Source organism: Microtus ochrogaster, chromosome 18 (assembly GCF_000317375.1).
Source record: "Microtus ochrogaster isolate Prairie Vole_2 chromosome 18, MicOch1.0, whole genome shotgun sequence".
NCBI classification, from domain to species: domain Eukaryota; kingdom Metazoa; phylum Chordata; class Mammalia; order Rodentia; family Cricetidae; genus Microtus; species Microtus ochrogaster.
Genome location: NC_022020.1, coordinates 61,284,635 through 61,310,987, shown reverse-complemented (window position 1 = coordinate 61,310,987; position 26,353 = coordinate 61,284,635). Strand labels below are relative to the sequence as shown.

General features: G+C 48.2%; 1 protein-coding gene across 2 annotated transcripts in view; it reads right to left on the bottom strand.

The window, feature by feature from the left end:
- The window catches only part of Loxhd1 (lipoxygenase homology domains 1), a 137,723-nt gene that overhangs the window by 20,679 nt on the left and 90,691 nt on the right, over nt 1-26,353 (bottom strand). The window contains exons 28-35 of one of the 2 annotated variants that reach the window (XM_005356290.2): nt 22,910-23,119; nt 22,649-22,784; nt 20,524-20,732; nt 19,549-19,734; nt 16,953-17,080; nt 14,882-14,999; nt 13,215-13,389; nt 11,299-11,484 (exon numbers count right to left, since the gene is read on the bottom strand). In XM_005356290.2, the coding sequence (XP_005356347.1) occupies nt 11,299-11,484; nt 13,215-13,389; nt 14,882-14,999; nt 16,953-17,080; nt 19,549-19,734; nt 20,524-20,732; nt 22,649-22,784; nt 22,910-23,119 (1,348 nt within the window). The remainder of the gene's footprint in view (nt 1-11,298; nt 11,485-13,214; nt 13,390-14,881; nt 15,000-16,952; nt 17,081-19,548; nt 19,735-20,523; nt 20,733-22,648; nt 22,785-22,909; nt 23,120-26,353) is intronic. The other variant, XM_005356289.2, reaches the window with a different exon arrangement.

Below are 26,353 nucleotides of genomic sequence, written 5' to 3'. Positions count from 1 at the left end.
TCTTGCCAAGTCCCTCTCTTTTTTGGGGGGGGGGTTTCGAGACAGGGTTTCTCTGTGGCTTTGGAGCCTGTCCTGGAACTAGCTCTGTAGACCAGGCTGGTCTCGAACAAAAATGTGTAGCCCAGGCTGGCCTTGAACTCGTGATCCTCCTGCCTCTGCCTCCTTCAGCAAATACTACCGGCGTGCGCCACCACAGCCGTCCCTCTTTCGATGTCCCCATGTGTTTACACACACAGAGGAAAGGCCCCACACAGGTCCCCACAGTGGAATACAGACGCGTATCCCTTTATTAATCAGAGATGCGCCGATCCCAAAATGCTGACCTCGTCCTTGCTGCTGGATAGCCGCTGAATTCCCCAACTTTCTTCTGCATGGTGCTCTTAACAACACCCCACACACCATAATGATATTTCAAAGTCATGGGTCAGCTTTTGCCACGTCACCTCATAAACCCTCCAGAGGCTTTCTTATCAGTCCGAGAAAAAGTCCCAGGCTGCTCCCCAAGAACAGCATCCCCTTCCACACCTCTACTCTGCTACCTGAACTGCACTTCTGATACCTTGATTACCAGGATCTTGCTTACCCACTGCCTGAAGGGATGATCTCCAGGCTCCAGGTGCCAATGCTGCCTCATGGCTGAGGTCTCTGGGAAAGGGCCTCTGTTTGCAGGATTTCCCGAGGCTTCAACACTCGCTCTGTCTCCACGGGCTCACCCCTAGCTAACCTGAAGCCACTTTGTTTTCTCATTATTCTCTATCATATTGCTTGTCTTTGCCAATGAGGTTGCAAGCCCCTGAGATGAGGAGGCTGGCCTGAACTACGGTGTGCTATCCAGTAAAGCTTATTACACAGTGAGTCCACACCAAGTCTGAACAGGAGAGAACAGGAAGACAGCAGATGTGGTAGTTCTAGAAGAGGAATTTACAGCCTTACCTAGGAGGTAGATCTGTCCTAGTACTATTGAGTATTATACCCCAAATGTCCTAAAATTCACTTTGAGTAGAAGGTCTAGCAACTCTGAACCACTGTGGGGTGCCAATGTCCCAGATAGGAGGGGACAGGCTGAATGAGAGTGAGGCTGGTAACAGTTTGGACTTCCACACGCTCCTTACTGCCCATGAGTCTAGCGACTTTCCGCGTCTGGTGGGATGAAGGGCTCCATGCTTCCTTTAGCAGCTTTCAATCAACCCTTATATGATAGATTCATTAGGCCTGCATTTGGCATCTCCTCTCCTCATTATGGCGACAAGTTATTCCTCTATGGTCAGTACCTGCCTCTTCTCTGCACAACATGGCTCTGCTCTAACGGCCTCTGAGCCTCTCTGCTGTTCCCATGCCCACACTGCCCCTTGTTTAGCTACTTTCATCATCACCATGACCCAGCTGGAACAACTTAAGGAGGGGTTCATCTGGGTTCACTGTTTCAGAGGATAGGGTTCTCCCAGCAGGGAAGGCAGGGTGGGGTTTACACAGCAAGAAAGTATGGTAAAGACTCTTACAGGATGGCAGACTCAGAACAAATGACAGCCGTCCCTATTTCCTCCAGCCAGGTCCAGTTTCCTAAAGGCTCCACAGCCTTCAAAGTGGGGCTGCTAACTGGAGATTGTTTAAAATATAAACCCATGGGGGATGTTTCCACTTCACACTGTATCATGTTTGTACTCTTGGCCATGAACACTGATATCCAGAGAAATTTGCTGCTGGGGTTGTAACTATGCCTTAATTCTATTAAGATTATTTTTATATTCATGTCTGACTTTTCTAACTTCAAGGGTTGGGAATTGTGTCTTATGACCTCTTAATTGTATTACTTAACATTCCACGATCATAGAAGCGATAAATTATTTTCACTTTCAAAAAGCCAACTGTCAGTATTTTTATCCAGTGCAAACCATTGAGATTCTTCTCAGGTAGAAAGATTCACTTCACCAAGCAACACCTTCCCTAAAAATAACTCGAAAGAAGCAAAAAGCCCATCTGGGTGACTCACATTTCCTCAGCAAGATCATGGATGCTTTGAAGTGAGCTGTGGAAGTATCGGAGAGACCTGGATATGGAAGAATACAAGATTCTAGCTATTATCTTTCTAAAACACACACAAGGGCTTCATCATAGAGGCTGCCACAGGAAATCCCCTGGGATTTGGCAGATCTGAGTTCAGGTCTCAGTGTATCTGCCTAAGCAAGCACACTGTAGCATCCCCACGATGCTGTCTGAGGTCTTTCCTCTTTCTATGGACCAGCAGCATTCAAAAAATGTCAATCGTTTTGCCTGGTCTACAAGAGCTAGTTCCAGGACAGGCTCCAAAGCCACAGAGAAACCCTGTCTCGAAAAAGCAAAAAGAAAAAAAAATTCTTTACTAAGCAGAGCTTTCTTTAAACTAGAGGAAGCAAGAAGAGCAAGATGAATCAGAAAACAAACACCTTGTTACAATTTGCTCAGAACTGTAAGAGCTATCTGGGTAATTAGAATTAAGTAGAAGAATTAATCATTTATCCTTATTTTCTTCTTCAAACTGCATTTCATGGCAATCAAATAGCCTAGGGACAAATGTTTTTAAAAGAGAACCTCTGGCTGGAACATGGAAAAGGAATGACAGAATTATAACATCACATCTGTAATTCTAATTGATCAGCAGCAGACTAAGCCATTAGAGACAGAGAGAGTTATGGAGAAAATTTACAGTGGAGCAACCAGGCTTGCAAGTGCTGAATCTGGAATCCAGCGTTAACACCAGCACGAGCGAGACTTCTTCCCATATACTACCGTACCAATATGCAGCATCTCTCCGATACTCAGGATGCCCTCCTGTGTACCCCACACACATTTATAAGTAAGTTTTCCCAGTACATACACTAGGAAATTGTATTACACAGTAGAAGCTGAGTGATTTCTAACAAATTGCTGTTAAAAGTATGATGATAGTAGTGCGGTTTTACGGAGAAATGTCCATTTCCACAGGAGAAACACACCAAGTGTGAGTGTGTCTGGGTGAAGTGTCACAGAGTTTAGGAACTAGCTTCATATCCTCTGGCAACCTGAGTGGGGTCAAGGATGAAGGGTAAAACCAAAAAGTTAAAGTCGATGTAATAGGCATGATTGTTGAGCTAGGGTGATAGGTAGGTGGCAGCTGATGTTGCTGTTTTCTTGACTTCTGTGCACATTCAAAAGTTTTCACTAAATCAAATAACTCTCTCCAAAGCTCAAAAGTTTTACTAATTTACACCCCCAGTAACAGATCCAGGGGATGAGAAGAGCGTTATGGTTTAAGCTAACTAAATACATTTGTTTAGAATCTTTACCTTTTGGTGGAGGAATCTCAAGCAGAATACATTCATCCTCACACATTTCTATGCAAGGAAGAGATGGAGTTGGGAGAAAATTTTTAATATGAAGAAAGTATGGCAAAGAGAGCCATTAAAGACATACTCAGCAGGCTTTAGCCTCTATGAACGTCTAAATATCCATCCCTGAAAGAGAAAGCTACTGCAGGGAATTGAGCAGATGACTTGATTCTTATCGGGACTTACGTCCCAGCCTCACAGGTTCACCTGCCCATGGTATTATCTTGCTTTCAGGACTGATTGGAAAGGGTGCCTCATCTCTCTGCCTACAAGGGAAAGCGAATCACGTCAACGACTCAGAATCTATTTGAATCCAAGAGTCCTCCTAGGACAAAGCCACCAGATAGTCTTTGATATCCAAAGCAAAAATCAGCGTCGTCAAGGTCTCTGGGGAGTCTGGGATGGAATGAGATTATAGCATCTAGCTACTGTGTGGCAGGAGTGGCGCTGTCCACGGTGCTGAATTCTCTCCCTCCTCTTGAAGGGTTTTGACTGCAATGAGAGAGAATAAACTGGTGCAGGGCTTTTGCACAGAATATACAACAAGAAAGCCAAGAAAGTCTAGATATGTGCACAACAACTGTCTGGATAAGTTATGTAAGCATCTAGAGGTCTTAATTATAAGTTCAGTTGAGATCTATGACCAGAGCCTTTATTATTATTATTATTATTATTATTATTATTATTATTATTATTATTATTATTATTTAAAGAAATCTTTAGTCCTGGAGGAAGCAATCTCCTATGGTGAAGGCAAAAAAATACATGGAAGGATTTGAGATCCTTAAAGAAAGATATAATTCAATTCTACTAAACTACATTAATTCCCTGTTATATAACAAGTAGTGGATTGACATCAGGGAAAGAACAATGGACAAGACAGCAGAACTCATGGAGCCACAAGACAAGTGTGAGGGCTGGTTTTACTGCAGCTTGATACAAGCTAGAGTCACTTTAGAAAAGGAAATCTCAACAGAGAATATACCCCCAAAAGACTGACCAAAGAGCAAGGCCATGGTGCGTTTTCTTCATTGATGATTGATGTGGGCATGCCCAGCTCACTATGGGTGGTACCACCCTTTGACTTGTGGTCTTGTGTGCTATAAGAGAACAGACTGAGCAAGTTATGACAAGAAAGGCAGTAAGCAGCATTTTTCCATGGGTTCTGCATCAGTTCCTGCATCACAACTCCTGCCTTGAGTTCTTACTCTGAATTGCTTAGTGATAGACTGTTATGTGGAACTAAAAGCTGAAACAAACCCTTGTCTTCTTAAGTTGCTTTTAGTCATGGCATTCCTTTGTAACAGCGGAAAGCCTAACTAAGATAGTCAAGTAAAGAGACAGAATTCAGTTACATATAGGTCAACTGTTTTGAAGGAATTTCATACAAGGCTGGACAATAAGTTTCAGTGAGAAGGTGAAGACATAAAAACACCTTCTAACCAGTGGTGGGGAAATACAGTTATGGCAGGATGCATGTTTGGACTCACAACACAAGGCAGAACGCCTGTGACTGAAATGAAGCGGAAAGTCCAGAGTGTGAGTCAAAGCCAGTCAATGATTCTATTAGCACTAGACTGTTTCCTTTTTTCCAAGCATAGAGAATGGCTTGTTTCTGTCCCCTAATTCTCACAAGATTGATTTTGAGGCTGTGGAGACCCAACCTACTAAAGTCGATACCATCTTAAGCATAATGACTGGACCATTCAGCCTTGTGTTTTAGTTGTGGCAACTAGCATCTCTGACACTGAGCTCATGATGAAGCTGTGTCCTGGTTTACTGTGTTTTTCTAGGTCCCATTGTTCTTGGCTCTCTTTCTAGCAGCAGCAGATCCTCTGCAGCAGACACAAGACTGAACTGGGGGCCCAGAGAAGTCTTTATTGTTCTTTAAAGGTTTGTCCTTGTTTTATTTTCCTGGAACTACCACAAAAAGTCATTGTTGTTTAGAAAAACAACAGAAACATATTATTTCATGATTCTGGAGTCCATAATTCTGAAGATAAGCTGTGTCCATTTTCTTTGAGTAAGCTCCTCTGACTTTTCTTGCTTCAGTGGCTCCCAGCAATTCTTGGTGTCTTTTGGCCTACAGCAGCTGGCTAGCTCCATTTCTGATCCCATATTGCCTCCCATGCATCCTTCCATGATCTCTCTTCTTCTTGTAGGAACACATATCATCTTTGGGTTTTGAACCCACTCTAGATCAATAATGATGTCATTTAAAACTAGTTCTATAGCTGTATCCATAAAGATTCCATTTCCAAATAAAATTGTACTCTGACATTCTGAATGAGAAAGGATTTGAGGAGCAGAAGAAGACACTATTGGGTCTACACCACCTACCATCTAACCCTTTGCAAAAACACTTTACTAAATATCAGACATGCTGGAAAGCATTCAAATACCTAGAAAGGAGGAAGAGCTCTCCATGATGTCTAGAAAAGAGTCTGGAGCCATTCATCCCAGATCCAGAAGCTGCAAGAAGCTGGCATAGAAGGTTGACCTGTTTACTCCCTCACAGAATTATTAGCTACCTATAAGAACAAACCTGGCACTGGGAATGTCAATCAAACAAGGTCCCCATCCTTTAGAGATTGGAAGTCTGTCAATTGTAATTGGCAATACCATTACAATCAGTATACTAAAAATAGAGGTAACTATAGAAAGCACAGGAGTGGAGAGTATATGGCATCTAACTTCATTCAGCATAGTTGGGAAAATTCTCAAAGAACTTGATAACTAACCTGGATTCCGAGGGATGCAGAAGAATGTAGCAGACAAAGGGAACTGTGGGTATGAAATTATTTCTTGGATATCAACATATGAAAAGCTTGGTTTGGGCCAAATGCATGACTTCATGCAAGGTGGCATTTAAAAAATGGTTGATCTACAAACACAGGGAGCTATTAAAAAGAAGAGTGTAAGGAAAACAGAGATTTCAGAATGGAAACAATGCTCTTAGAGAGTTTCTACCACTTAAATTCAAATGTACCACAATATTTTCTGATTGGAGTGGAATTTTCAGAAATAAAAAGGCAATTCCACATGACAACAAGGACCAAAAAGCAAAGAGTGTGGCTTTCTGAGAGGGTTTCCCTGGCTTTGTGTACAGAGGTGAGGGGCTCCCAGGAGACAAGGAAGAGCCATTTTGTTTGATGAACCTGAACTCATAAACAAAGAAGCCTGTCTTCCTCCAATCTCTCCATTGCAGGCCTGAAATATTTTGCTGTCTAACAAAACTTCTCATCCAGAAATTCTTGGAATTTGTAGGGAGAAACAGACATTTTATTTTAAGATTTATTTATTTTTAGTTTGTATGTATGAGTGTTATGCCTGTGTCTGTATATGTAGGTATACCACATGCATGCTTCATGCCCATGGAGGTCAGAGAGGGCATTGGCTCCCCTGGAACTAGCATTATAGACAATTGCGAAAGCCATGTAGGTGCTAAGAACTGGACCTGAGTCCTTTGTAGAGTAGCAAGTGCTCTTAACCATAGAACCACCTCTCTAGTCCCAGAGAAACATTTAAACCATTTTAAATTGCTTCACTATTTGAAAGCAAATGCTGCTTCATATTTCCTCTGTTACATTTATGTCTACAGTCTATGGAGTCAGAACCAGTACATCATAGCTTGGGGTCTCAGGAGCATTGGCCAGTGGAGTTCCCCAGATTAACACCTCCTTCCCAAAATCTGTAGAGGTAATTTCTCCACCCCCTCCTCTTCCTTCCCTTTAGTTATCCAACTCCAAAGCCAAATGTCTCTAAACCTCTGCTTGGCTTTGCTTGAGCTGTATTTTCCCTCATTCAGCCTTATCCATAACTTCAGTCCTGTCTGCTATAGTTTAGTTCTGAACTGTTCCCTAAAAGAGCCATGGCTTGGTTCCAGGCAGCACTACTGGGAGGCTATGGAACCTTTTAGAGGTAGGACCTGGTGAAGTTCCTCAGATATGTGAGGCTGTACTCTTAAAGGAGGACAGCATCCTTTGTCATGCACTGCACCCCTGTGTCTGTGCTCTGTGCACTGGCACCCAGTTCGCGAGCTTTGGGCAAGGGGGCTGGAGGTTAAAATACACAGAAAGAGAGACAGCGACACGGGTCATCCTTGAATTCCCCAAGAATGCCCCTTTATTGTGTTCAAGAGCAGATTATATAGAGATAGCCATGCCCCAGCCAAACCCACCAGAAACCACTCTCCTGCCATCAGGAACTCCTGAAGGTCTCGTGCTCAGAGCAGCTGTAGGCACTCAGATCAGGGGATTACAAGAAATTCAGGATCTGGGGTCTCACTGCTCCCAACAATCCTCCTTTTTGTCTCCTGGGTCCTGATATGGGAGCTTTGCTCTGCCACAACTCCCGCCATGAGGTCCTGTCTTGTCCCAGGTGCAAAGCAATGAGGTCGATCAATCATGGGCTGGAACTGACAAAACTACTTAGCTACATGGGTGAACTTCACGATATAGTAACTGATATCGAAATTCCAATCATGGGGGTTGTTAGAGCTGCAGTGGTAGAGGGCCTGGGCTGATCATTTTGTTAAGGACTGATCATGCCAAGTAAAAAGACCCCTCCCCGACACACCCAAGAAACATGTAAACTTGGACAATACTAGAAAGAAACATTATCTTTGACTCTTGAAATGCTCCAGTAAGACTTAGAATTCTTTTTTTTTTACTTAGAATTCTTTTTTTTTTTGATTCAGTAATCACACATTATTGGAAGTTATGGCCATCATGGGTATACCTACACAAATAAAGACAGACAATGGTCCAGCATATGTATCTAAGAAAATGAAATGCTTTTTCGCTTATTATAATATAAAACACATTACAGGTATACCAAATAATCCTACAGGTCAGGCAGTTATAGAAAGATCAAACCGTACTATAAAGGATATGCTGAGCAAACAGAAAGGGACCGAAAATACCCCCAGACTTAGAATTCTTATGAGAGATGTGAGCCTCTACTTTCTCGGGTTGGAAGGAAGGGTACAACATGAAGTCAGAAACATCCAAGAGGACTCTAGAAGGTTCTTTGTGAGAAATACACAGTGAAGAAGATGGAAGCCCCAGGAGAAAATAGATGAGAAATAAATAGGTAGATAGGGTTAGACTTATACACTTATAGATAGGTAAATAGGGCTAAGATGGAGTTTTATATCTGGAGGACAGTGATGTGAGCTCTGAGCATGGACTTGCAGTCCTGTGCCTTTTATACTTCTAGTTTGGGGTGGGATGCATGAGATATGAACCATTTTGCCAAACATCCAAGTATCTGCCAGAGGCCAGGATGAAGATAGCCACACCTGGTGTAGTCATTAATGTCTATAATCCCAACACTCATGAGGTTGAGGCCAGAGGATAGTCAGGTCAGAATGGCATACATAATGAATTTTGTGCCAGTCTGAGCTGTGAGATCTGAAAAAACTAAAACAACAACAAACAAAAAGGAAGAAACAAAAAGAGATGAAAGAAGGAGAGAAAGGGGGGAAAGGAAGTAACTAAATAAATAGTCATGTAGCCACAAACCCCTTCTCAGGCTCTAGGGTCTGGAGTGAACAGAAACCACTGCAGTCAGAACCTTGGACAGTTCCATGGCTCCCAAAGGGAGCTGATTTCTCCAAAAGTGTGGTCCTTTCTCAACATTCTCAGAAATGGTGTGGCCTTCCCTTTTAGAAAAAGGGAAATGGGCTTAGTTGACACAATTTCTTCCCCACCTTCTTTTCTGGACCGACTGGAGGTTATTAAGGAACTCCATCTCACAGTGTGGCTGATAAGTTGGGTTGCTTGGGGGTGCCAAACCTTCCTCCTCAGGCACTAGACTTTGGTGCTGCGGCTTCTGTAGTGGAGGCTATGGCAGACAAGGATTGGAGGATTTGGGTTTCTGAGACTTCTGGACGTTCCTTTAGTGGGGAGCTAATGTTGACGTGGTTCTCACCACATTCACCCTCTCTTTCCATGCTGACCCCTCCAGTCGAGTCTGTTAGGCCTATCTAAGGAGGCTTGCGCGTGCGCGAGCGCACACACACACACACACACACACACACACGTGGTTTGGGGTTTGTACACCTGTCTTGACTGAGCAAGTCACTGTGGCATGTCCTGACAGGGGCTGGGCCTGATCTTTTGAAGTATCAGGGGCAGAAGACAAGTCTTCGAGAAGGTATCATTCATCCATTCAGACTTTGGACACCAGCCAGCAACTGATAGGAGGGTCCTGGCAGACGGCAGTGCAGGAGAGAACTCGGATCTCTGCGATGGCTCCTCTGTGAAGAGGAGAGGCTTACTACAGACATGTGAGAAGGTCCCATGGAAACGTGTCTCTCCACAGCCTTGTGATGCCACCTGAGATGACTAACCGTGATTTTAAACTGACTACACCAGGAAATGAATGGGTTTAAAATGTGAGCAGATGTGTGAGGGGCGTGGGACTGTGCTAGGCGTTTCCTGGCGGGGAGGGTGGGTTATTTGGGAGAAGCTATGGAAAGGCAAGAACTTAGGCCCCTCTCTGCCTCTCTTGGCTGCTGTGAGATGAGCAACTTTCCTTGGCCCCGCCCCTCCTCCTTGGCTATGTTCCGTGTCAGAAGCCAGGCTGACCACGGACAAAAGGTTCTGACACTGCTCAGAATAGATCCATCCTCCCTACCTGCTGTAGTCAGATGTTCTGTCTCAGTGACAAAGTACCTCACAGAGTCCCAGGCCCACCAGAAACACAGAGATGTTCAGGTCACAAATGACCAAATAGGTGCAGGAAACCCGACAGCTGTGGCATCTGGGCGAGTCTGCATCACTACGTGACTGCTTTGAAGAACAGCTTCTCTGCCCTGGTCTGAGTTTATTGTCACACGGGAAATGCTCTGACTGTGACCCCATGGTGAAAGGAATCAGGGACATTGCTCCTTCTGGAAGCTCAGCCAGCTGCTGAGCTGGGTTTGTCAGCAATCACTGGCAGTGAGATTTGAGGTAAATCAAATGAGGCAGACAGCCGCAGGACAGCTCTGTGGGAGGTGAGGGTACAGCAAAGTCAGGAGAGGGCCTTGAGCGGACAACTTGGGGGAAGCTAGTTTCGAGTCAGGACGCTAGAGATGAGTTAAGGGGAGTGGCAAGCACGGAGGTGGTAAGCCAGGCAATGAACCTTCAACTCTGATATCCAACAGAAGCTGCAGGTGCAAAGCCAGTGTAAAGAGATGTCTGCAGAGAGCAAAGCGGTGGGCAAAGGAATGAGGAGGCCACGGAACCCATCACAGCGATGGAGAAAGTATTTATTCTTAAGCGCCTTGGAGTTAAAAGTAAAGTTCTTTCATGACTTTTATCATGTTTAGATTTATAAGTAAATATACCTACATTCAAATGCAGGGTTGTAAGACTGATAGAAAATCCATGGAAAGTAGACTTGGTGAGACTCACTTCTTCCTTCCTCCCTCTCTCCCTCTCTCCCTCTCTCCCTCTCTCCCTCCCTTCCTTCCTTCCTTCCTTCTTTTCTTCTTTCCTTCCTTCCTCCCTCCCTCCCTCTTTCTCTTCCTCCCTCCCTCTCTCTCTTCCTCCCTCCCTCCCTCTCTCCCTTCCTCCTTCCCTCCCTCCCTTCTCTCTATTTCCTCCTCTCTCTCCATTCCAGGGATAGAACCCAGGACCTTGCACATGCTAAACAATGATGCAATACTTGAGCTACTGACCCAACCCAATTCTGTTTTTTCTTAATTTTTATGCCCAAACTAAGTTGAATTTGTCCTCTGATATTGCAAAAATGAAGAATCATTAACCTTCCATGGAGAAAGCAGAAGGAACTAAGCTTCAGGTAGAACAACTGCCTGGGAACCCAGGCCCTCTAATGGATGGTGCGATCCATGGCCTTCCTGCTGGGGTGGGCAGAGTCTGCCCACCTAGAGAGGCAGAGGACCCAGGGAGCACTGCCCCAGGAAGGTCTACTCCTCCGCACCCTGGCATCGGGCAGTAGCTACCTTTGTTGTCATGCCAGACCCTCAGTTTGCAGAGGTGGCCCAGGCTCAGCATGTCAGAGAAGGTGAAGGTGTCTGTGTTGCTCCGTTCAAACTTGTTCCAGTTTGCTGACTGCTTCAGAGCCAGGGTCCCGCTGTCCCCATTTTCCCCGAAGATGATGATGAACACATTGGCATCGGTGCCTGCCCCTGGGAAATACATAGGTGAGGTTCTAGGAGCTGGCATCTCTTCACAAAGCCCTCTGCCCTGGTCTTGTTCCCAGACTCCTGGAGCACAAGAGGACAGAGTCTAAATTCGATGAAACTGAGGGTAAGGATCAGAAAGTCCCGAAGAGGTCTTGACCTCTTAGGTGTTTCTGGGAACCATGGAGTTGGCCTGGTCTAGCTGCCTTGAGAGGCACGCATCATAGGTTTCTCAGATTAGAGTCCATAACTCCTAGGGCACTGTGTGCCTTTAAGTTCCCAAGAAACTGAGGCACTCCCTCAGACAGTGGAGCATCTGGGCCATTTCATGATTCTTTGTGTTCCCTAAAAGTCAATGAAGCATGCAGAAGCTTGACAGGACAATTGGTCTTAGACATTAATCATATCCACCTTGTATAGCTTGCAAACATCATCGTATTCTGGCAACTATCATTGTCTTGATCCTGGCAACTGCCATTGTATCTGTTTCTGATAAGAGTATAATGCTCTGAATAAAGTTGTCTCAGCCCCAGTCTTGCTGAGATCCCTTCATCCTAGTCTGGTTAAGAGTCATTTCTCATTAGGGCCAGTAAGCAAGCGCTGGTACTACAAGGTGTCCAGTTCTATCCCTTACTTTCTTTTTGAGTGTTGCAATTACTGTTAGTGTAACAACAGACAGAGTAACATTAATGCTTAGCACAAAAATGCACCTGTTCCCAGTGAGGGAAGTGTTTCAGAAAGGCACTGGCCCCTGTTAAGAAGCCAGAGCTCCTGGAAGAGGCGTTCTTGAGGCCACTCAGTCACACTTCTGTTGCTACCAATGAACTTCATTATTTTCTGACAGCACACCATGAAGGGCTAAAAAGAGGGCCTTCAAAGCCTGTGGACACTGGGAACATCAAGCAATAAAGAGGAAGGTCCACCGTGAGGAGCAAAGAGAGGAGAATGCTGGAAACAAACAGCCAGATTTACTGACCCACGTCTTGTGCCTGAGATTTCCGCCATGACAGCCCAGTCTCTTTGGCAAACTGCTCTGCTAAAAATGCGAGCCACCATGATCAATAAGTCATCCATGGTAAATGTGAACGAGTCTGCCAAATTCCTCCTAATGGTCCCTGGAGAGAGGCCTTGACTGGAGGAGGAGAGGTAGCAGGCACTGCCTCCTGGCTAGAGGAGAGATATGCCTCTCTTTCTTAGAAGCTCTTTCTCTGGACATTTTAGTCACGTGACGGCTCCATTTGTCTTTCTGGATTTGAGTTTGACAACTTTCTGGGAAGTTTCTGCGACTCTTACCCAGATGTATGCTGGCTGACATCTGTCTTGGCCTCGCCTAATGGTATGCTAGCTCCACCAGATTGTCAGATTTGTGGGGGCCCTGGAGGTCACAGTTCTAGCCCCAGTCTCCAGGCCAGAGCCATGACTGTGAAACACAGATCACCATGGTGCACAGCCCTGGGTGAGAGGCATTCAGCGGTGGTAGGAAGCTGCTGGGTTCTGAGTCAAGCAAAGGCTGTGTCCCTGAAATTCTCCTCTCCATTTCTGTGAGGGGACAGGGAAGAAACCAGTTTGGCTACTACTGGGAGCTAATACTCTGTCTCCACAAAAAGGGACACATTGTGGAGATGATTTGTCTTCAGAAGGTTATGTGAAATAAAATACCCTGGTCAGAAGCCAATCACAAGTCATGATTCAAGAGTGGAAGGCAAGAGAAGAGGAAGCGAGAGGCCACAACCTACCCAGGATGTCACTGGTCTTCACAGAGACCGTGTAGGAGGTCCACTCCATCATCTCCTCCCCATCAATGACAGCGCACATTTCACAAACCAGTGTCTTCTTGCCCTTCCTTTGGGACAGCCAGTCTCCATAGTAGAACATGGTCAGGTCTCCTGTGTTCATGTTCTTCAGCAGGATCTGGAGAGGCGCCATATAGAAATACACTCTCTTACCCAAGCACCATTCCACGAAACCCCAACCCAAGCTCCCTGATTCAGACTTTTGGGTGTGGGAAGGGCTCTGCTTATGGGCTTTGCTGAAAGTCCCATGTGACCTGGAATTTGGAAATTTATCTAAGAAAGGCTTCCACAGCAATGTCTCGAATGTGTACAGAAAACACTGAATAAGTGAGAGAAAAGGAAATGAATCGAGCCATTGTCCGCCTGGGAGAAGGACACTGACATTTGCCACATTGGTGTGGATGCAACATTGCTGGTTCAAGGAAAGTCTGCAATGGCTACACAGGGTAAGGGGAGCTTGGGGAGAACCAGGACAGATGGCCTTTGGTGGATGAGGGACAAGCTTGCACAAGGATTTGCAATTTAAATTAAACCGGTTCATCCTGTTCTTCCCATCCGGAATGTGTCTAGTGAAGTCCCAATCATCAGAATCTTGGAATGCGACCTTATTTAAGCTAGGACTGTAATCAGATAAGATGAGGTTGCAAGGTGGGTCCTAAACAAAATAGGTTGGGGAAACTTAGACAGGGAGACACGTGTGCGTGGCAAGAGCGCTGCACGCCAGCTGGGAGAGTCTGAGGACAGCCAAGATCAGACCCTATGCAGAGCCTTCAGGGAGCACATAGCCTGCCCATACCTTGACTCCTGCTCTTCTGCCCCCCAATTCTGGAACTTTCTTACAGAGCTACAGAAAATTTTCACACTGTGCGAGGTGGTATCACCTGACCCCAGCACCAGCCCGTTTGACACAGGAGCACGCCTATGCAGCTGTGGATCTGTGTCATTTGTTCTAGCTGTGCACTGGGAGCCCTCTGCTCCAGTGAGTGTCATGGCTGTCCTCAGTGTCATTGTCCTGTGAGGCCAGCGGAGGTTAGCAAACAGTGATGAGGAAACACAGACACCTTCTTTCCTCGGGAGAAGAGAAGCCTGTGGCTGTGTGTGGTGTGCTGTGTGTTGTGTGATGTGTGATGGGGCGGGGTGTGTGTGGGAGAGATGGAGGCAAACAAAGACTTCATGCTCTGCTTTTTCTAAGTTTCTCATGGTCCCTGCCCAGAACGCCCTCAGCCTGCCCAGGAACCCAGGGATGGGCACAGCTTGGCTGCCTGGGGCTCAGGCTCCTCCAGAGAGAAAAGTCAGGGAGGAAGAAAGAAACTACCAACCAGTGTAATGGCCCACCATCCACCCAGTCTCGCTGTCTCAAGTCTGCTTCTCTCAGAAGCCCTCCACATCCCTTCTCCCAGGTATCTCCTACCCCAGATCTTCCCCATCCCAGGCTCTGCCCACTGTGCTGTCTTCTCTAGCCATAAATCAGTTCTTAGTAGACACAAACAAAGCTCCATTCTCTGACTGATTCACACCAAAGCCCAAGGTCAGGACGGTTGCATTACAAAGCCACTTAGAACCCAATAGCATGGAGGGGAGGGCAGGGACGAGGGAGGACACTGCATTACCCTCTCCAGGAACCACTCTGGCCGGCTCCCCATCCCATCAATGCGGATGCGCATCTTGGTAAAGGGAGCGATGTCCAGAATCTCCATGATGAAGGTGTCATTTTGTTCCCGCTCAAACCTGGGGATGGGAAGCAGAAGACAAGAAGCTGGTAATCTGGCCCTGGCTATAGACCAGACACCTCGCTGCTCTCAGCAATCCCCCGGCTGCCCATCTTTTGCACCCCAGGTGGGATCCTAGAAGACTGGGTGAGCAGGCTTGGCTGGGAGACATAACCCTGAACCAAGAGCCATCCCATTTGAGTTCTGTTCTCAGCAGCTAGTTTCTTACCTTCCCCTCTGGGACTGGGAACCCCTCCCCTCATTTGTAGTCTGGGGAGGATGATATTCACCTGAGACGTCACAAGGTCCCAGAGAGCAAATGAATCTGGAGCCAACTTTCAGAGCAGAATGCAATTCCCTCCCTCCTTCCCACCTTCCCTCTCCCTCCTTCTCACTTTCCCTCCCTCCTTGCTTTCTACCCTCCCTTACTTCTTCCCACCTTCCCTCCCTCCAATCAGCAATTAGACTTTGGGCATCTGCAAACCAGGTGGGATGTAAGAACTAGAGAATCAGCTAGAGAAAAGCCCAGAGATTAGACTTGGGTGGGCTTAGTGCTGGAGCAGAGAGAAGAGATTAGCAGAGACAGAACATGCTACACAGCCATGCAGACAATGCCTAAACATCAAATCTCAACCCACAGCCTCTTTGGCACCCAGCTCATAATGATCACTTGTTCAACAACTACCAGCTTCCTTATTTGGTTCCAGTTTCCCAGTTCAGGAAACCTCTGACTTTAATTCGCTCATACGGGATGCTCAGCTCTTCTCAGCATGCCTCACCACGCCTCAGTGATGCTTCACCATCCATCTTCCCACCTGACCATATCTGGTGACATCACCTGACTTCTGTTTCAGCAAGCTTTAGATAAATAGCCTCTGTTCCCATTGGGGCTTCGTTTATTCCCGAGATTTCTGGGTTCAAATCCCAGTGACCTCGGACTGTTTACTTCATCTCCCTGTGTCTCAGAACTTCATTATAAATGGGAGCTGCTAACAGTGCAGAGTAAAGGGTGTACTCTGAATAAAATAGGTGGCAGAGCCCTTTCAGCAGGGCCTGGCATGGAGTGGGCACCCAATATCAGCCATTTTATTCCCAAGGCTGTCACCATGGGAATTGCATAACAAGAGGGTGAAAGTGCTGAGAGAGGGCAGGAGAGCATCCTTAGCAGACCCCTGGGATGGGCTGCTCTGACTGTGGGGAGGAATATCTGCCTGGTCCTTACCGCTTCAGTGGCCCAGGCCCCATCGTCACCTTCATCGCTACCATCATCACCCTCACAAACCATTTGTTAATGTTTTAATAACAGATCACTTTTATTCTGCAATTATTTTGGATGCAGAAAAGTCCCCAAAGTATAATTCCATTCACCCTGCACACTGCTTCTCCTACTGAGGGCATCTCACACCCACACAGTGCATGGGACCAAACCAGGAAATGAACAAGAAACAGTAATGTCAACCACACAGGCCTTAAGAAGAACAGTTTTGATAGACCCAGACAGGGGAACAAGAGAAGGAAAGAACTGGACTGGAGAGATGGTTTAGAAGTTAATAATGCTGGCTGCTCTTCCCGAAGATCAGGGTTCTATCTTCAGTATCTACATGGAATTTCACAACCATCTGTAACTCCAGTCCCTGAGGATTCAACACCCTCTTCTGGCCTCCATGGGAACTAGGCACCCAGGCGGTACACAAACATAATGTGCAGGTTAAACACTCACACACATAAGATCAAATACTTTTTTCTTTAGGAGGAAACTTGCTATGACTTTGGCAGTTAAGGAAAACTTCCTAGAGGAGGGATATTTAATCTGGCTTTTGAAAGAGAGCAGTGTTGGAAAAGAACAACCGAGGTAAGGCAGCCAGGAGGCCTCCTGGCATGCAGTGCGTGGGACAGAGCCAGTCTGGCCAAGGACCGAGTTAAGAGGCGGCGGGATGTGATCAGGGTGAGGGGTCAGGCACCCTCTGGGTACCTGGCCTTCTTTTTGTCCAGCTTCACCTCTTCTGTGCTCCCGTTGATGCCATAGAGGGTCATAAAGATATTGGAGTCAGTGCCTCCACCGACCACGTCACCTGTCCAGACCGTCATTTCATAAAGCACCTACCGTGAGAGGAACGAGTTCTTGACCCTCGGTTCCACCCACGAAACCACTCAACCCATCTCAGTGTCCCCAGGACGCTCTCTAAGTCCTGAGGCTCTGAGCGGAATCTAGCACATGCCCGAGGAAGCAGAGCCAGGCCGGCCACTCCTGGTCCCCACCACACTCACGCAGCTGGGGGGTTGGGGGGGTCTCTGACAGAGGCATTGCAGGCAATGGCTCTTGCTAGTCCTCTGTGAACTCATCCACGTGTGTCCATGTACTGGAAACATTCAGAGCTCCACCCAGATCCAGGTCTGGCTTCCACTAGCTTTTGACCTGATACAAATGTCCCGGTCCTGTCCTTGCTCCTTCTATGGAGAAATATGGAGACAAGCCTTATGATGACACATGACAGGTAATGAGACACACAGGTGGCTCGAATACCTTTGGTGCTGGTGCTGGGCCTACCATGTGTGTGGAATGGCTATCCAGGTATGTGTGTATGGTACAGCCAAATGGTACATACGTGTTTATAGTATGGCACCATCCGTGTGGTGTGGTGACATGGGTATGGCATGACATTATGTACATGATAAGACCATACATTGAGGGTACTGCAGTGATTCTCAGTGTCCCCAACGTCCTGCCACAGTCAGCTTGCCCCTGATGTCTGTGAGCAAGGAACACCATGGGGGAGCTTTGAGAGTTGGGATTTTGCTCCTCAGAGGCCAGGTTCCCTTTATTAGCAGGCCCTGGAGAGAGGGCTGAACTTGGGCTTTCTGGGTGTCTGAATTGAGGCACTTTGGTGGTTCTTTTTGGGAGGAAGCCTTGGGTGGAGGTGTACCTGTGTGCTGGATCCTGTTGTTCTGGGCTTTCTCATCCTTCGTAACAGGCACCCACAGACCAACAAGTAGTTCTGCGAGTCTGGGAGAGGTGGAGAGATGGCAAGCCTGCCACATTCTGTCTTACTCGAGCCTAATACCCATGCTGATTGGGAAACTTGGACTGTGGACTGTGCTGTGTTGTGCACAGGGTACTATTGTGGGGCATGGACAGGCAGGACTTGCGGAATTACTGGGAGCAGGCAGAAACCTCGTCCTTTCTTGCTCTTATCCATAGAGCCAAGAAACATAGGAAGTCAAAGTGAGGGTGCTGATGGCTTGGACCAGCTTCCAAGGCCATGCCCTGCCAGCCCCTGTGTTCCCTGTGTTCCTCATTCCCTCCATGCACAGACATGCGGCTCTTTGTATAATTGGAGTATTTCCAAAGGGGAGACGGAAGCAGGGCTCCTGTCACTCTGGCTGGTATCCTGGAGAGAGGCCGGTCCAGAGGGCCCTGCCGTTTGGGTAAGTGGCTAGCCTGCCTTCTTTGCGCTGTGAATAGCGGGATGCAGATCTGCAGTGTCTCAGACTGAACTGGGAGGAGCTGTGACTGCACAGGACGTGGTGTGAGATGGAGCGTGCCTCAGAGCACACAGAGGCTGGGAAGTGGGTCAGGGCAGAAGCCCGGGATGAGCAGCAGGCTCACCCACACCATCCATCTGGCCACAGAGGGAGATGTCTGTGCTGTAGAAGGTGCCCCTCCCCTGCTCCCCTGCTCCCCTGCTCCCCTGCTCCCCTGCTCCCCTGCTCCCCTGCTCCCCTGCTCCCCTGCTAGGGATTTCCTGTGGAGGATGTTGGGGTGCAGAGTACAGCCCCTCTTGCTGTTCCCATCACAGGACAGGCAGGCCTCTTGACCACAACCTTGACAGGTAACCTGACTGAACAGAGCTGGGTGACTGGTAGGTCTGCAGCTCATATGGAAGAAAGAGAAACACAGGGTCCTCTGGATCACCAACTAGATGTGTGTCTTTGGGTTATCTGCCTCCCTCCTGCCAGACCCTGACCACCTGCCAGGTTACGCAACGTTGTCCCAACCCACCCATTAGACAGAAAGTAAAACTCCTGTCTTCTTGGCTGTTCAAGCTACAAGGGGTCTCACGTGACCAGCATTGCTATACCGTGAGATCTGGAGGCCCCCAGTCTCTGGTGTTTTTTGCCCTTGCTGCTATGCTGTGGGTGCGGCCACCAATGACAAGGCACATCTGGGCAGAGCTGGTACTATCCAAAGCTCCTCAGGGACAGTCAGTGATCTCATTGGTTTTGGCCAGGACTGAGCATGGGGCAGGCAGTGAAAGAAAATGTTATTTTCATGTGGCAGAGGAGAAGAGCAAGGCCCAGAGAAACCAGGACACTTCCCTGATGTCACATAGCAGCAGAGCAAAGGAGAGCAATCTCCTGGTTTGAGATAAGTGAGTCCAACTGTCTTTCCAGGCTGCAGCTTCTGTCAGTACCCCAGAGACAACTCCCCTATACCCCTCATTTTCATCTCTCCTGTGTCTCCTGCTCGCCGGGCACACACACACACACACACACACACACACACACACACGCGCGCGCACACACACGCACGCACACTCATGCACATACACACACACGCACACACATACCTTCACCCCAATGTTCACCACCATGGCATCCAGGAGGTCAAAGACACGGGAGGTGACACCATCGCCTCGGTCCTTGGCAAGCCAACAGTTGCAGCGTAGTATGTATTTGGTACCCTGGGTGGGCACCGCCAAGCACAGCTCCTCTACCAGCCAGCAGCTCTCAGGGGAGGCTCCGTCATGGCCCAGCTGTGAGGTACACCGTCCCCGTGAGGATCTGGGCAGAGCTGAGAAAGAAGTCTTCCCTGCTCAGTGTCCTCTGCCTGCCTTGTGTGCCTGCCTCAGTGTTTCCTCCTGATATGCTGGACACTCATGGCCAGAGAACCTTCCTTCGAGGAGAGGAAACTGAACAGGTCTATGGGCTAATCAAAACATGACCCTGGGTGGCCTGACCTCATAAGGTGAGGTCTTTAAGAGAAAATGCGGATGCTACCTACGGATGGAAGAATTTGGAGATGTTTGGAGCGAGGGAGCTTGTCTCCTACTGGCCTAGCTCAAGAACACTGACTGGTTTGGGTCAGCACCTCAAGGCAGGGGCTGACAGAAATGGAAGGCCTCACTCCTACAACAGCAAGAGAATGGATCTGGCCAATAGCTAGTTGGTTTGGAAAAAGGAAGAAAGCTCAAGAAAATATCATAGGCCTGGTTACACTTTGCTTTCATCTCAGGAGGCCTCAAGAAGTCCCTGTTAGACTCCAGATCCAGGACAGTGCGTGGACCTGAATGTTTTCAGTTACCAACAAGTTGGTAATAGCAATGAGAAAATGAGAACACAGGATATCTTTACTGAAGGGGCAGAAAATGGGGGAACTTGAGGTCACCAGCCCCCCAACTGATGTTGGAAGCTGGAGATCTGCCTCTAAGGGGCTCCAGGTCGCCGTTCTGTTCTCTCTGCTCTCAGCTCCCCACCCCTACACACTGACCAGTTTCTTTCACTCCCCGGGGGCAGTGACCATCGTGGGGACCCAGGATCAGCACCTCTATTTTCTTGATGGTGCCCACATCCAAGCCGCCGACATAGAACTCTTCCACGGAGCCACAGCTGAAGCCTCGCTTCCCCTGGGGATAATCCAGCCAGATGCGGTTGCTGCGTTCATCATCTTCCCCAATGAGCAAGATGAACGCTCGGCTATCAGTGGCTGCATCCTTATGCTTCCCAGTGGTCACTGACACATAGTAGGGAATCACTGCAAGAGATGGTGGAGCTAACTTCACAACAGGCCCCGTGGGCAGACGTGCTAGCCTATGGGCTTAGGAACTTGAAATGACTTTGGGAAGGCCATCTCCTTCCTTCCTTGCTCAGAGACCAACTGCCACAAAGTCTTCCAGATAGGCTGCAAGTTCATGGCGGTGTGTGTCTGCTCTGCGGGCATCAGACAGTCAGTAATGCCCGATGGGAAGACCCAAAAGATTGTCCTTGTGTCTGCTGGAGTGTCAAGCTTCTGAAAGCCTTATTGGCCAATTATCTTACTTGAATCTCTCCCTACCAGGCAAGCAAGTATAGGGCAACTTCCCACCAGGTCTGGGGGTTATATGCCTGAAACATCAACCACTGTTGAGGAGGAAGGTCTCACAGAGAGTGTAAATCGGGGAACACAAGCAAAAGTGTATTATACCTGTAACACAGTTGAGGGAAGTCCTAGAGACATCTGTTTCCAAACTAAACCATGTTAGTGTGGTCAGCAAACTCATTTAGATCATGTAGATTCTAGGCAATCAAAATCCATTTTCCTTCCACTCAGGATGGTTCTAATAGGTAAGTCAGTGATTGCTACATGGGATTCTGGGGTAACTGTTTTAAAGGCCTGGCTCTCCTGGAAGGAATACCCTTCTATCCATTCTGCTTAGGATGTGGATATGATGGCTGGCACTTCGGCTCTCGTTGTGGAAGGTTACCTGGGTGGCCTTTAGGGTAGGAGCCTTTTAGGAGGTTTCAGAGTGAGGGCTGTAGGAAGCTAGCTCCCTGGGCATCCCAGAGCTGTTGAATTAGCTTTAGATGGCTTTGGCTTTGAACTTTTACACACTAGGAAAGTGCCGAAGTTGTTTAGGTCACTGTCTCCAGGTCCCTGTCATTTGCAGTCAGGAATCAACAAGCCAAGAACCCTTCTCCTAGCCTGTCATCCCAGCTGACAGGGGACATGGCCCTGCTGCAGTAGGCTTAGGTTGTGTGTCTCTCTGAAAGCTGTCCGGACTAGCCTCTCCTGGCTGGAGTCACTAGTGAGTGCTCTGTTAGCTCCCCTGGCACCCCCACAGGGGATCACAGGATGGCTGCTTTGTGGAGACTGTCATTTTTCACACAATGGGAAGGCGGGGTGTAGATAAGAGTGTGTCAGTTTCTGCTGGCCTCCCAGACCTACACCATGTTTTCCTGGAGGCAGGCATCATGTTGGTCACACACTTAAATTAAGAAGGCAGGTTTTTTAATGTTTGAGAAACAAACACAGCCCAGCCTTATCTCGAAAATATGATTGGTGAAATGAGTTTCTCAAAGAGTTAGGATACTCCTTCATGGAGGAAGCAAACATAGGCCATGAGCCGAATGAACAGCTTGGAGCCTCTTTCCTGGACACGGGTACATACGACATCACAGTTTGGGTATCAGATTTCCACTGTGGTCTTTCTTTTTTTTTTTTATTTTATTTTTTGAGACAGGATTTCTCCATAGCTTTTTTTGGTTCCTGTCCTGGAACTAGCTCTTCTAGACCAGGCTGGCCTCGAACTCACAGAGATCCGCCTGCCTCTGCCTGGGATTAAAGGTGTGCGCCACCACCGCCTGGCTTGTGGTCCTACTTTCTGTTGGTTTGTCCCAGGTCACCTGGCCAGAAATCATGTTCTGAGAGTCTGGGTGAGGGCAGAGTTTAGGATGATACCCTTCTGGTGGATGAAGGAGACCATCATCAAAACTCTACCCATTGCTCCGTTTGGAGGGCTTCTCTCTGCCTGCTCACCGCACAGGGCTCTGTGCATGCAAACACGGTGAAGCGCAAAGCTCAAGACCCACTCCATCAGTGACATGGGGCCTCAGTGACAGCCTGTCTGAGAACGGTTTGAAGCTGTTTCCCTGTGCCTGCTCATTTTCCGAAGAGCTCCCTGCTCGGCTTACCAGGGCCATCCTGAACATAGTCAGCCATGGGTCCTGTCACCGTGGCAATGTCCACATCTGCCATCTTGGAACTCAGGGCGATCTCCCAGAAATCAGCAGGGCTGCTGCAGTTGCTGCTGCGGTCGCCAGTGTACTCCTGCAAGGAAAAGCACAGCCTGGTCTCATTGCAGCACTGGCACCTTCTGCACCAAAGATCTTTCCTGGGCAGAAAAACGACGAGAGGCTGTGGTTGCATGGGGGTCCCAAGACCCCTTGGGGTACCTTCTCATAAAAGAGCCTCTCTAGCCGCCCATCCTCTTTCTTCAGGGAGAGCCAGCGTCCACACAGGAATAGAAACTCATCCTCATTGGTGTCATTCCAGATCTCCACCTTCTCCACATACCAGTCAGCACACCATTTGGTGTTGTCGTGGCGGAGCTTGATCTTGTAGATGACACCCAGATCAGCAGCCTCGATGATGAAGGTGTCGGCCTGGAAAGTCCAAACATGGGGACTTGGTGGGGATACCTCACTTTAACCCCTCCAACCCCATCCTCCAAAATTACCAGTTGAGTAGGCATTTCCAGATGGGGATCCCCTCTACAACCAAATTAAAGTCCAAGTTCAAGGTTCACTTCCTCACTGCCCCGTTATATAGTCCACTCCCGTATGCCCCTCCTTGGGGAAAACTGCCTTTGCCCAGATCTTTCTTGGGATGAGCCTGTCGGTGTTTGGAAGGAAGTGTCTCACAAACTGTGTAAATGTTTGAAAGCTCTGGCCAACGCAGATGAGGGATGTTGGCCCATGTCTGCAGGCCAGAAACTACAACCATTGAGCTCACTGGAGTCAAACTGAGCACACCCTCCACTCAGCTGCCTCTGTGTGGAAGGAAGATCTTGACATGTGCACAGAGTGTGTGCAGCTGGACAACGCTTACAGTGGGAAATCAGAAGCCATCTGGGGCCTCACCCCTTTGGGGACAGCGGAGCAACTGTGGGACAACATTCTCCATGGGGATATGTGTGTGGTTACAAAGAAGAGCCAGCTCCAACTCCAGTTGAATACCCTGGTGTAGAAAGAGTTCCACTGCATCCCACTGAAATGCCAAGAGCAAGATGAGAAGCATTTAGCCAGTACTATGCCTTGTAGGCAAAGGAGAAGCCACACTCACAGCAGCACCACATGGGGCTTCTGTGACACATGGGCCCGAATACAGAGAAAACACATGGAAAGGCACAGAGGAGAAAGTGTAGCTGCCCTTCAGAATGGGCTCAAGTGGCCTGCTGGGGACTTGCCGGGCAGACTGTGCAGGGCAGGTCCTGAAAGTTGCAGGTAACCATGGCAGATTTGGTGATATCCATGGTCTGTGTGTCCCTGGGGGATCACGGGTAGTGATTGCTCTACTAATAGGTGGTAAGAGCTCTGCTAGCAGGTAGTGAGTGCTCCACTAGCAGGTGACGAGTGCTCCGCTAGCAGGTAGTGAGTGCTCCGCTAGCATGTGGTGAGTGCTCTGCTAGCAGGTGGTGAGTGCTCCACTAACAGGTGGTGAGTGCTCCACTAGCAGGTGGTGAGTGCTCTGCCATTGAATGGCTGACTGGCAAGCTGGTGGCAACTGCTGGGGAGACCAGGTTCGATTCAAGGCAGAGACAGATGAGGAAGGGCTGCTGGCTATGGAGCTGCCTTAGCTGATCTGGGGGTGCTTATGGGGAGAATCTCAGATCAGGCAACGGGTTGAATGTGGGCAGGGGGAGGGTGCTGAGAAGAAGATGGCATCAAGAATGACTCCTGGCTCCAAGAACGAGTGGCTAAAGAAATGGAAACTTTCAAATGCTCAGCAATGAACTGAGGATTGCGTGGCTAGGAACCGGGCCAGATGCAGCTTCAGCTCTTCCTGTGGGGTGACAAGACCAGAACTGGGCATGGTGGCCCATATCTGGAGTACAGCACTAGGGAAGTGGAGGCAAGAGAACTCTCACGATGACCAGGTCGGCTTGGGTCAAACAGTGAGTTCTGAGTCAAACTGGGCGATAGAGTGAGACCCTGTCTCAAAAGGACCCCAGCGAAACAAAAGTCCAAAACTCCAAACAGCAAAGCCAAAAAAAAAACAGCGAATGCGATGGGGCAGACTGTTTATAGCAGGGTGGGAGTGGGGTGGGGTGGGGTGGGGAGCTGAATCTGAACTTAGAGAATAGATTACATCACTTTTCATTTATATTTTCATCCATTTATTCTCTGTATGTATTTGTCGAGCACCTATTCTTTCCTAGATTCTGGCATGAACAAAAGTCTATCTATCAGCCACATGAAACACACTGCTATTATACCCATGCATTTACCAGACATTAACAGCAGGCATCCACGGCAAGTGGGGGGCAGGGAGCTCCCCTAAGCCTTAACAAGGCCCCACACTGTGGCACTGTGGCCCAACACTGCCCAACATGGTATCTCATGGTTTAATTCAGCTGGCTTTCACAGTCACTCGAAACTATTTTATGAGACAAAGAGATGCTAAGTAACTTGTCCAAGATTACATAACCAATTAGTGTTAGAATCAATGTCCAAGTCCAGGTGATCTGAGCCCATTGTCTGGGTACTGGATCAAATGTGAAATGTGTCCCTGGTATAGAGCCAGGAACACCACAGGAATTCACTTTGACCTCATTGGCTTTCTATTTTCCTAAAATGGAATGAGCAAGATAGGCCCTCTCCTAAGTACCATTATGTCTCTTGTGTTGTGCTCTCTCTCTCTCTCTCTCTCTCTCTCTCTCTCTCTCTCTCTCTGTGTGTGTGTGTGTGTGTGTGTGTGTGTTTATCTTCCCCGGTAGAAGATGATGTACATTTCCTCTTTCTCAGTACAGATGTCTAATTGAGGATCATGTTATTATTCACAAGCCAGAAGCAAGAAATTGAAGTTAAAGGCTGACAGTTTTATCCAGGTGACTAACAAGAGGGCGGGGACATGCCCTCTGAGGACCCAGCAGCCAGACCCGGGCTTCTTCTATAAGCCTGGCACATGGGGTCCATTTACAGGACACCTGCTGCTCGTCTCAGGGCTAACCCCCTCCTCAGCAGTAGCAGGTGTTTCAGTCCAAAGGGGTCTGGCTCGCTGAGAGTCAGGTTCTCAGCCATGCAGGGGCTGTCTGCCAGGCATGGCCATGGGCAAGACTGCAGCCAGACTGGTTCCATGTCTGTTCTCCTCAGAGATCCCCTGGCCTCTAGTGGGGTTTGGGGCAGACTAAGGCACATGGAGATGACAGAGAGGAACTGGGGGCCCAGTGAAGGGTGTGGCACGGCATGCAGAAGGGACAGGAGAGGGAAGCTGATGGGCATAGAAGGGACAATTGGATGGATTTTGTCCTTCTGGTCCATCACAGTGCATCAGAGCTAGAAATGCCACAGATACTGAACGGCCACATGACTCTCCTGCCTTTTTATCGTCCCAGAATCTTAGTATGCTTGGCCCTAACTAGACAGGCCAGGTCAAGGTGAGTCTACCTAGGTGACAGGGAGGAGCCCTTCTGCTCCCCAGTGTTCTTTGCGTTATTCCCGAGGGCCTCAGCCCTGTACAACACACTTTAGCCAATTTATATTTGATTCCTCATCATTGAGACAGGGAAACTAAGTTCAGCAGAGGTAAAACAGACAGGGAGCAGAAGGCAGAGCCAGGTTTCCAGGCCCCTCATCAGGTTTCAGGCCAGCCCCTGCCACCCTGCAGCCCGCACCTCC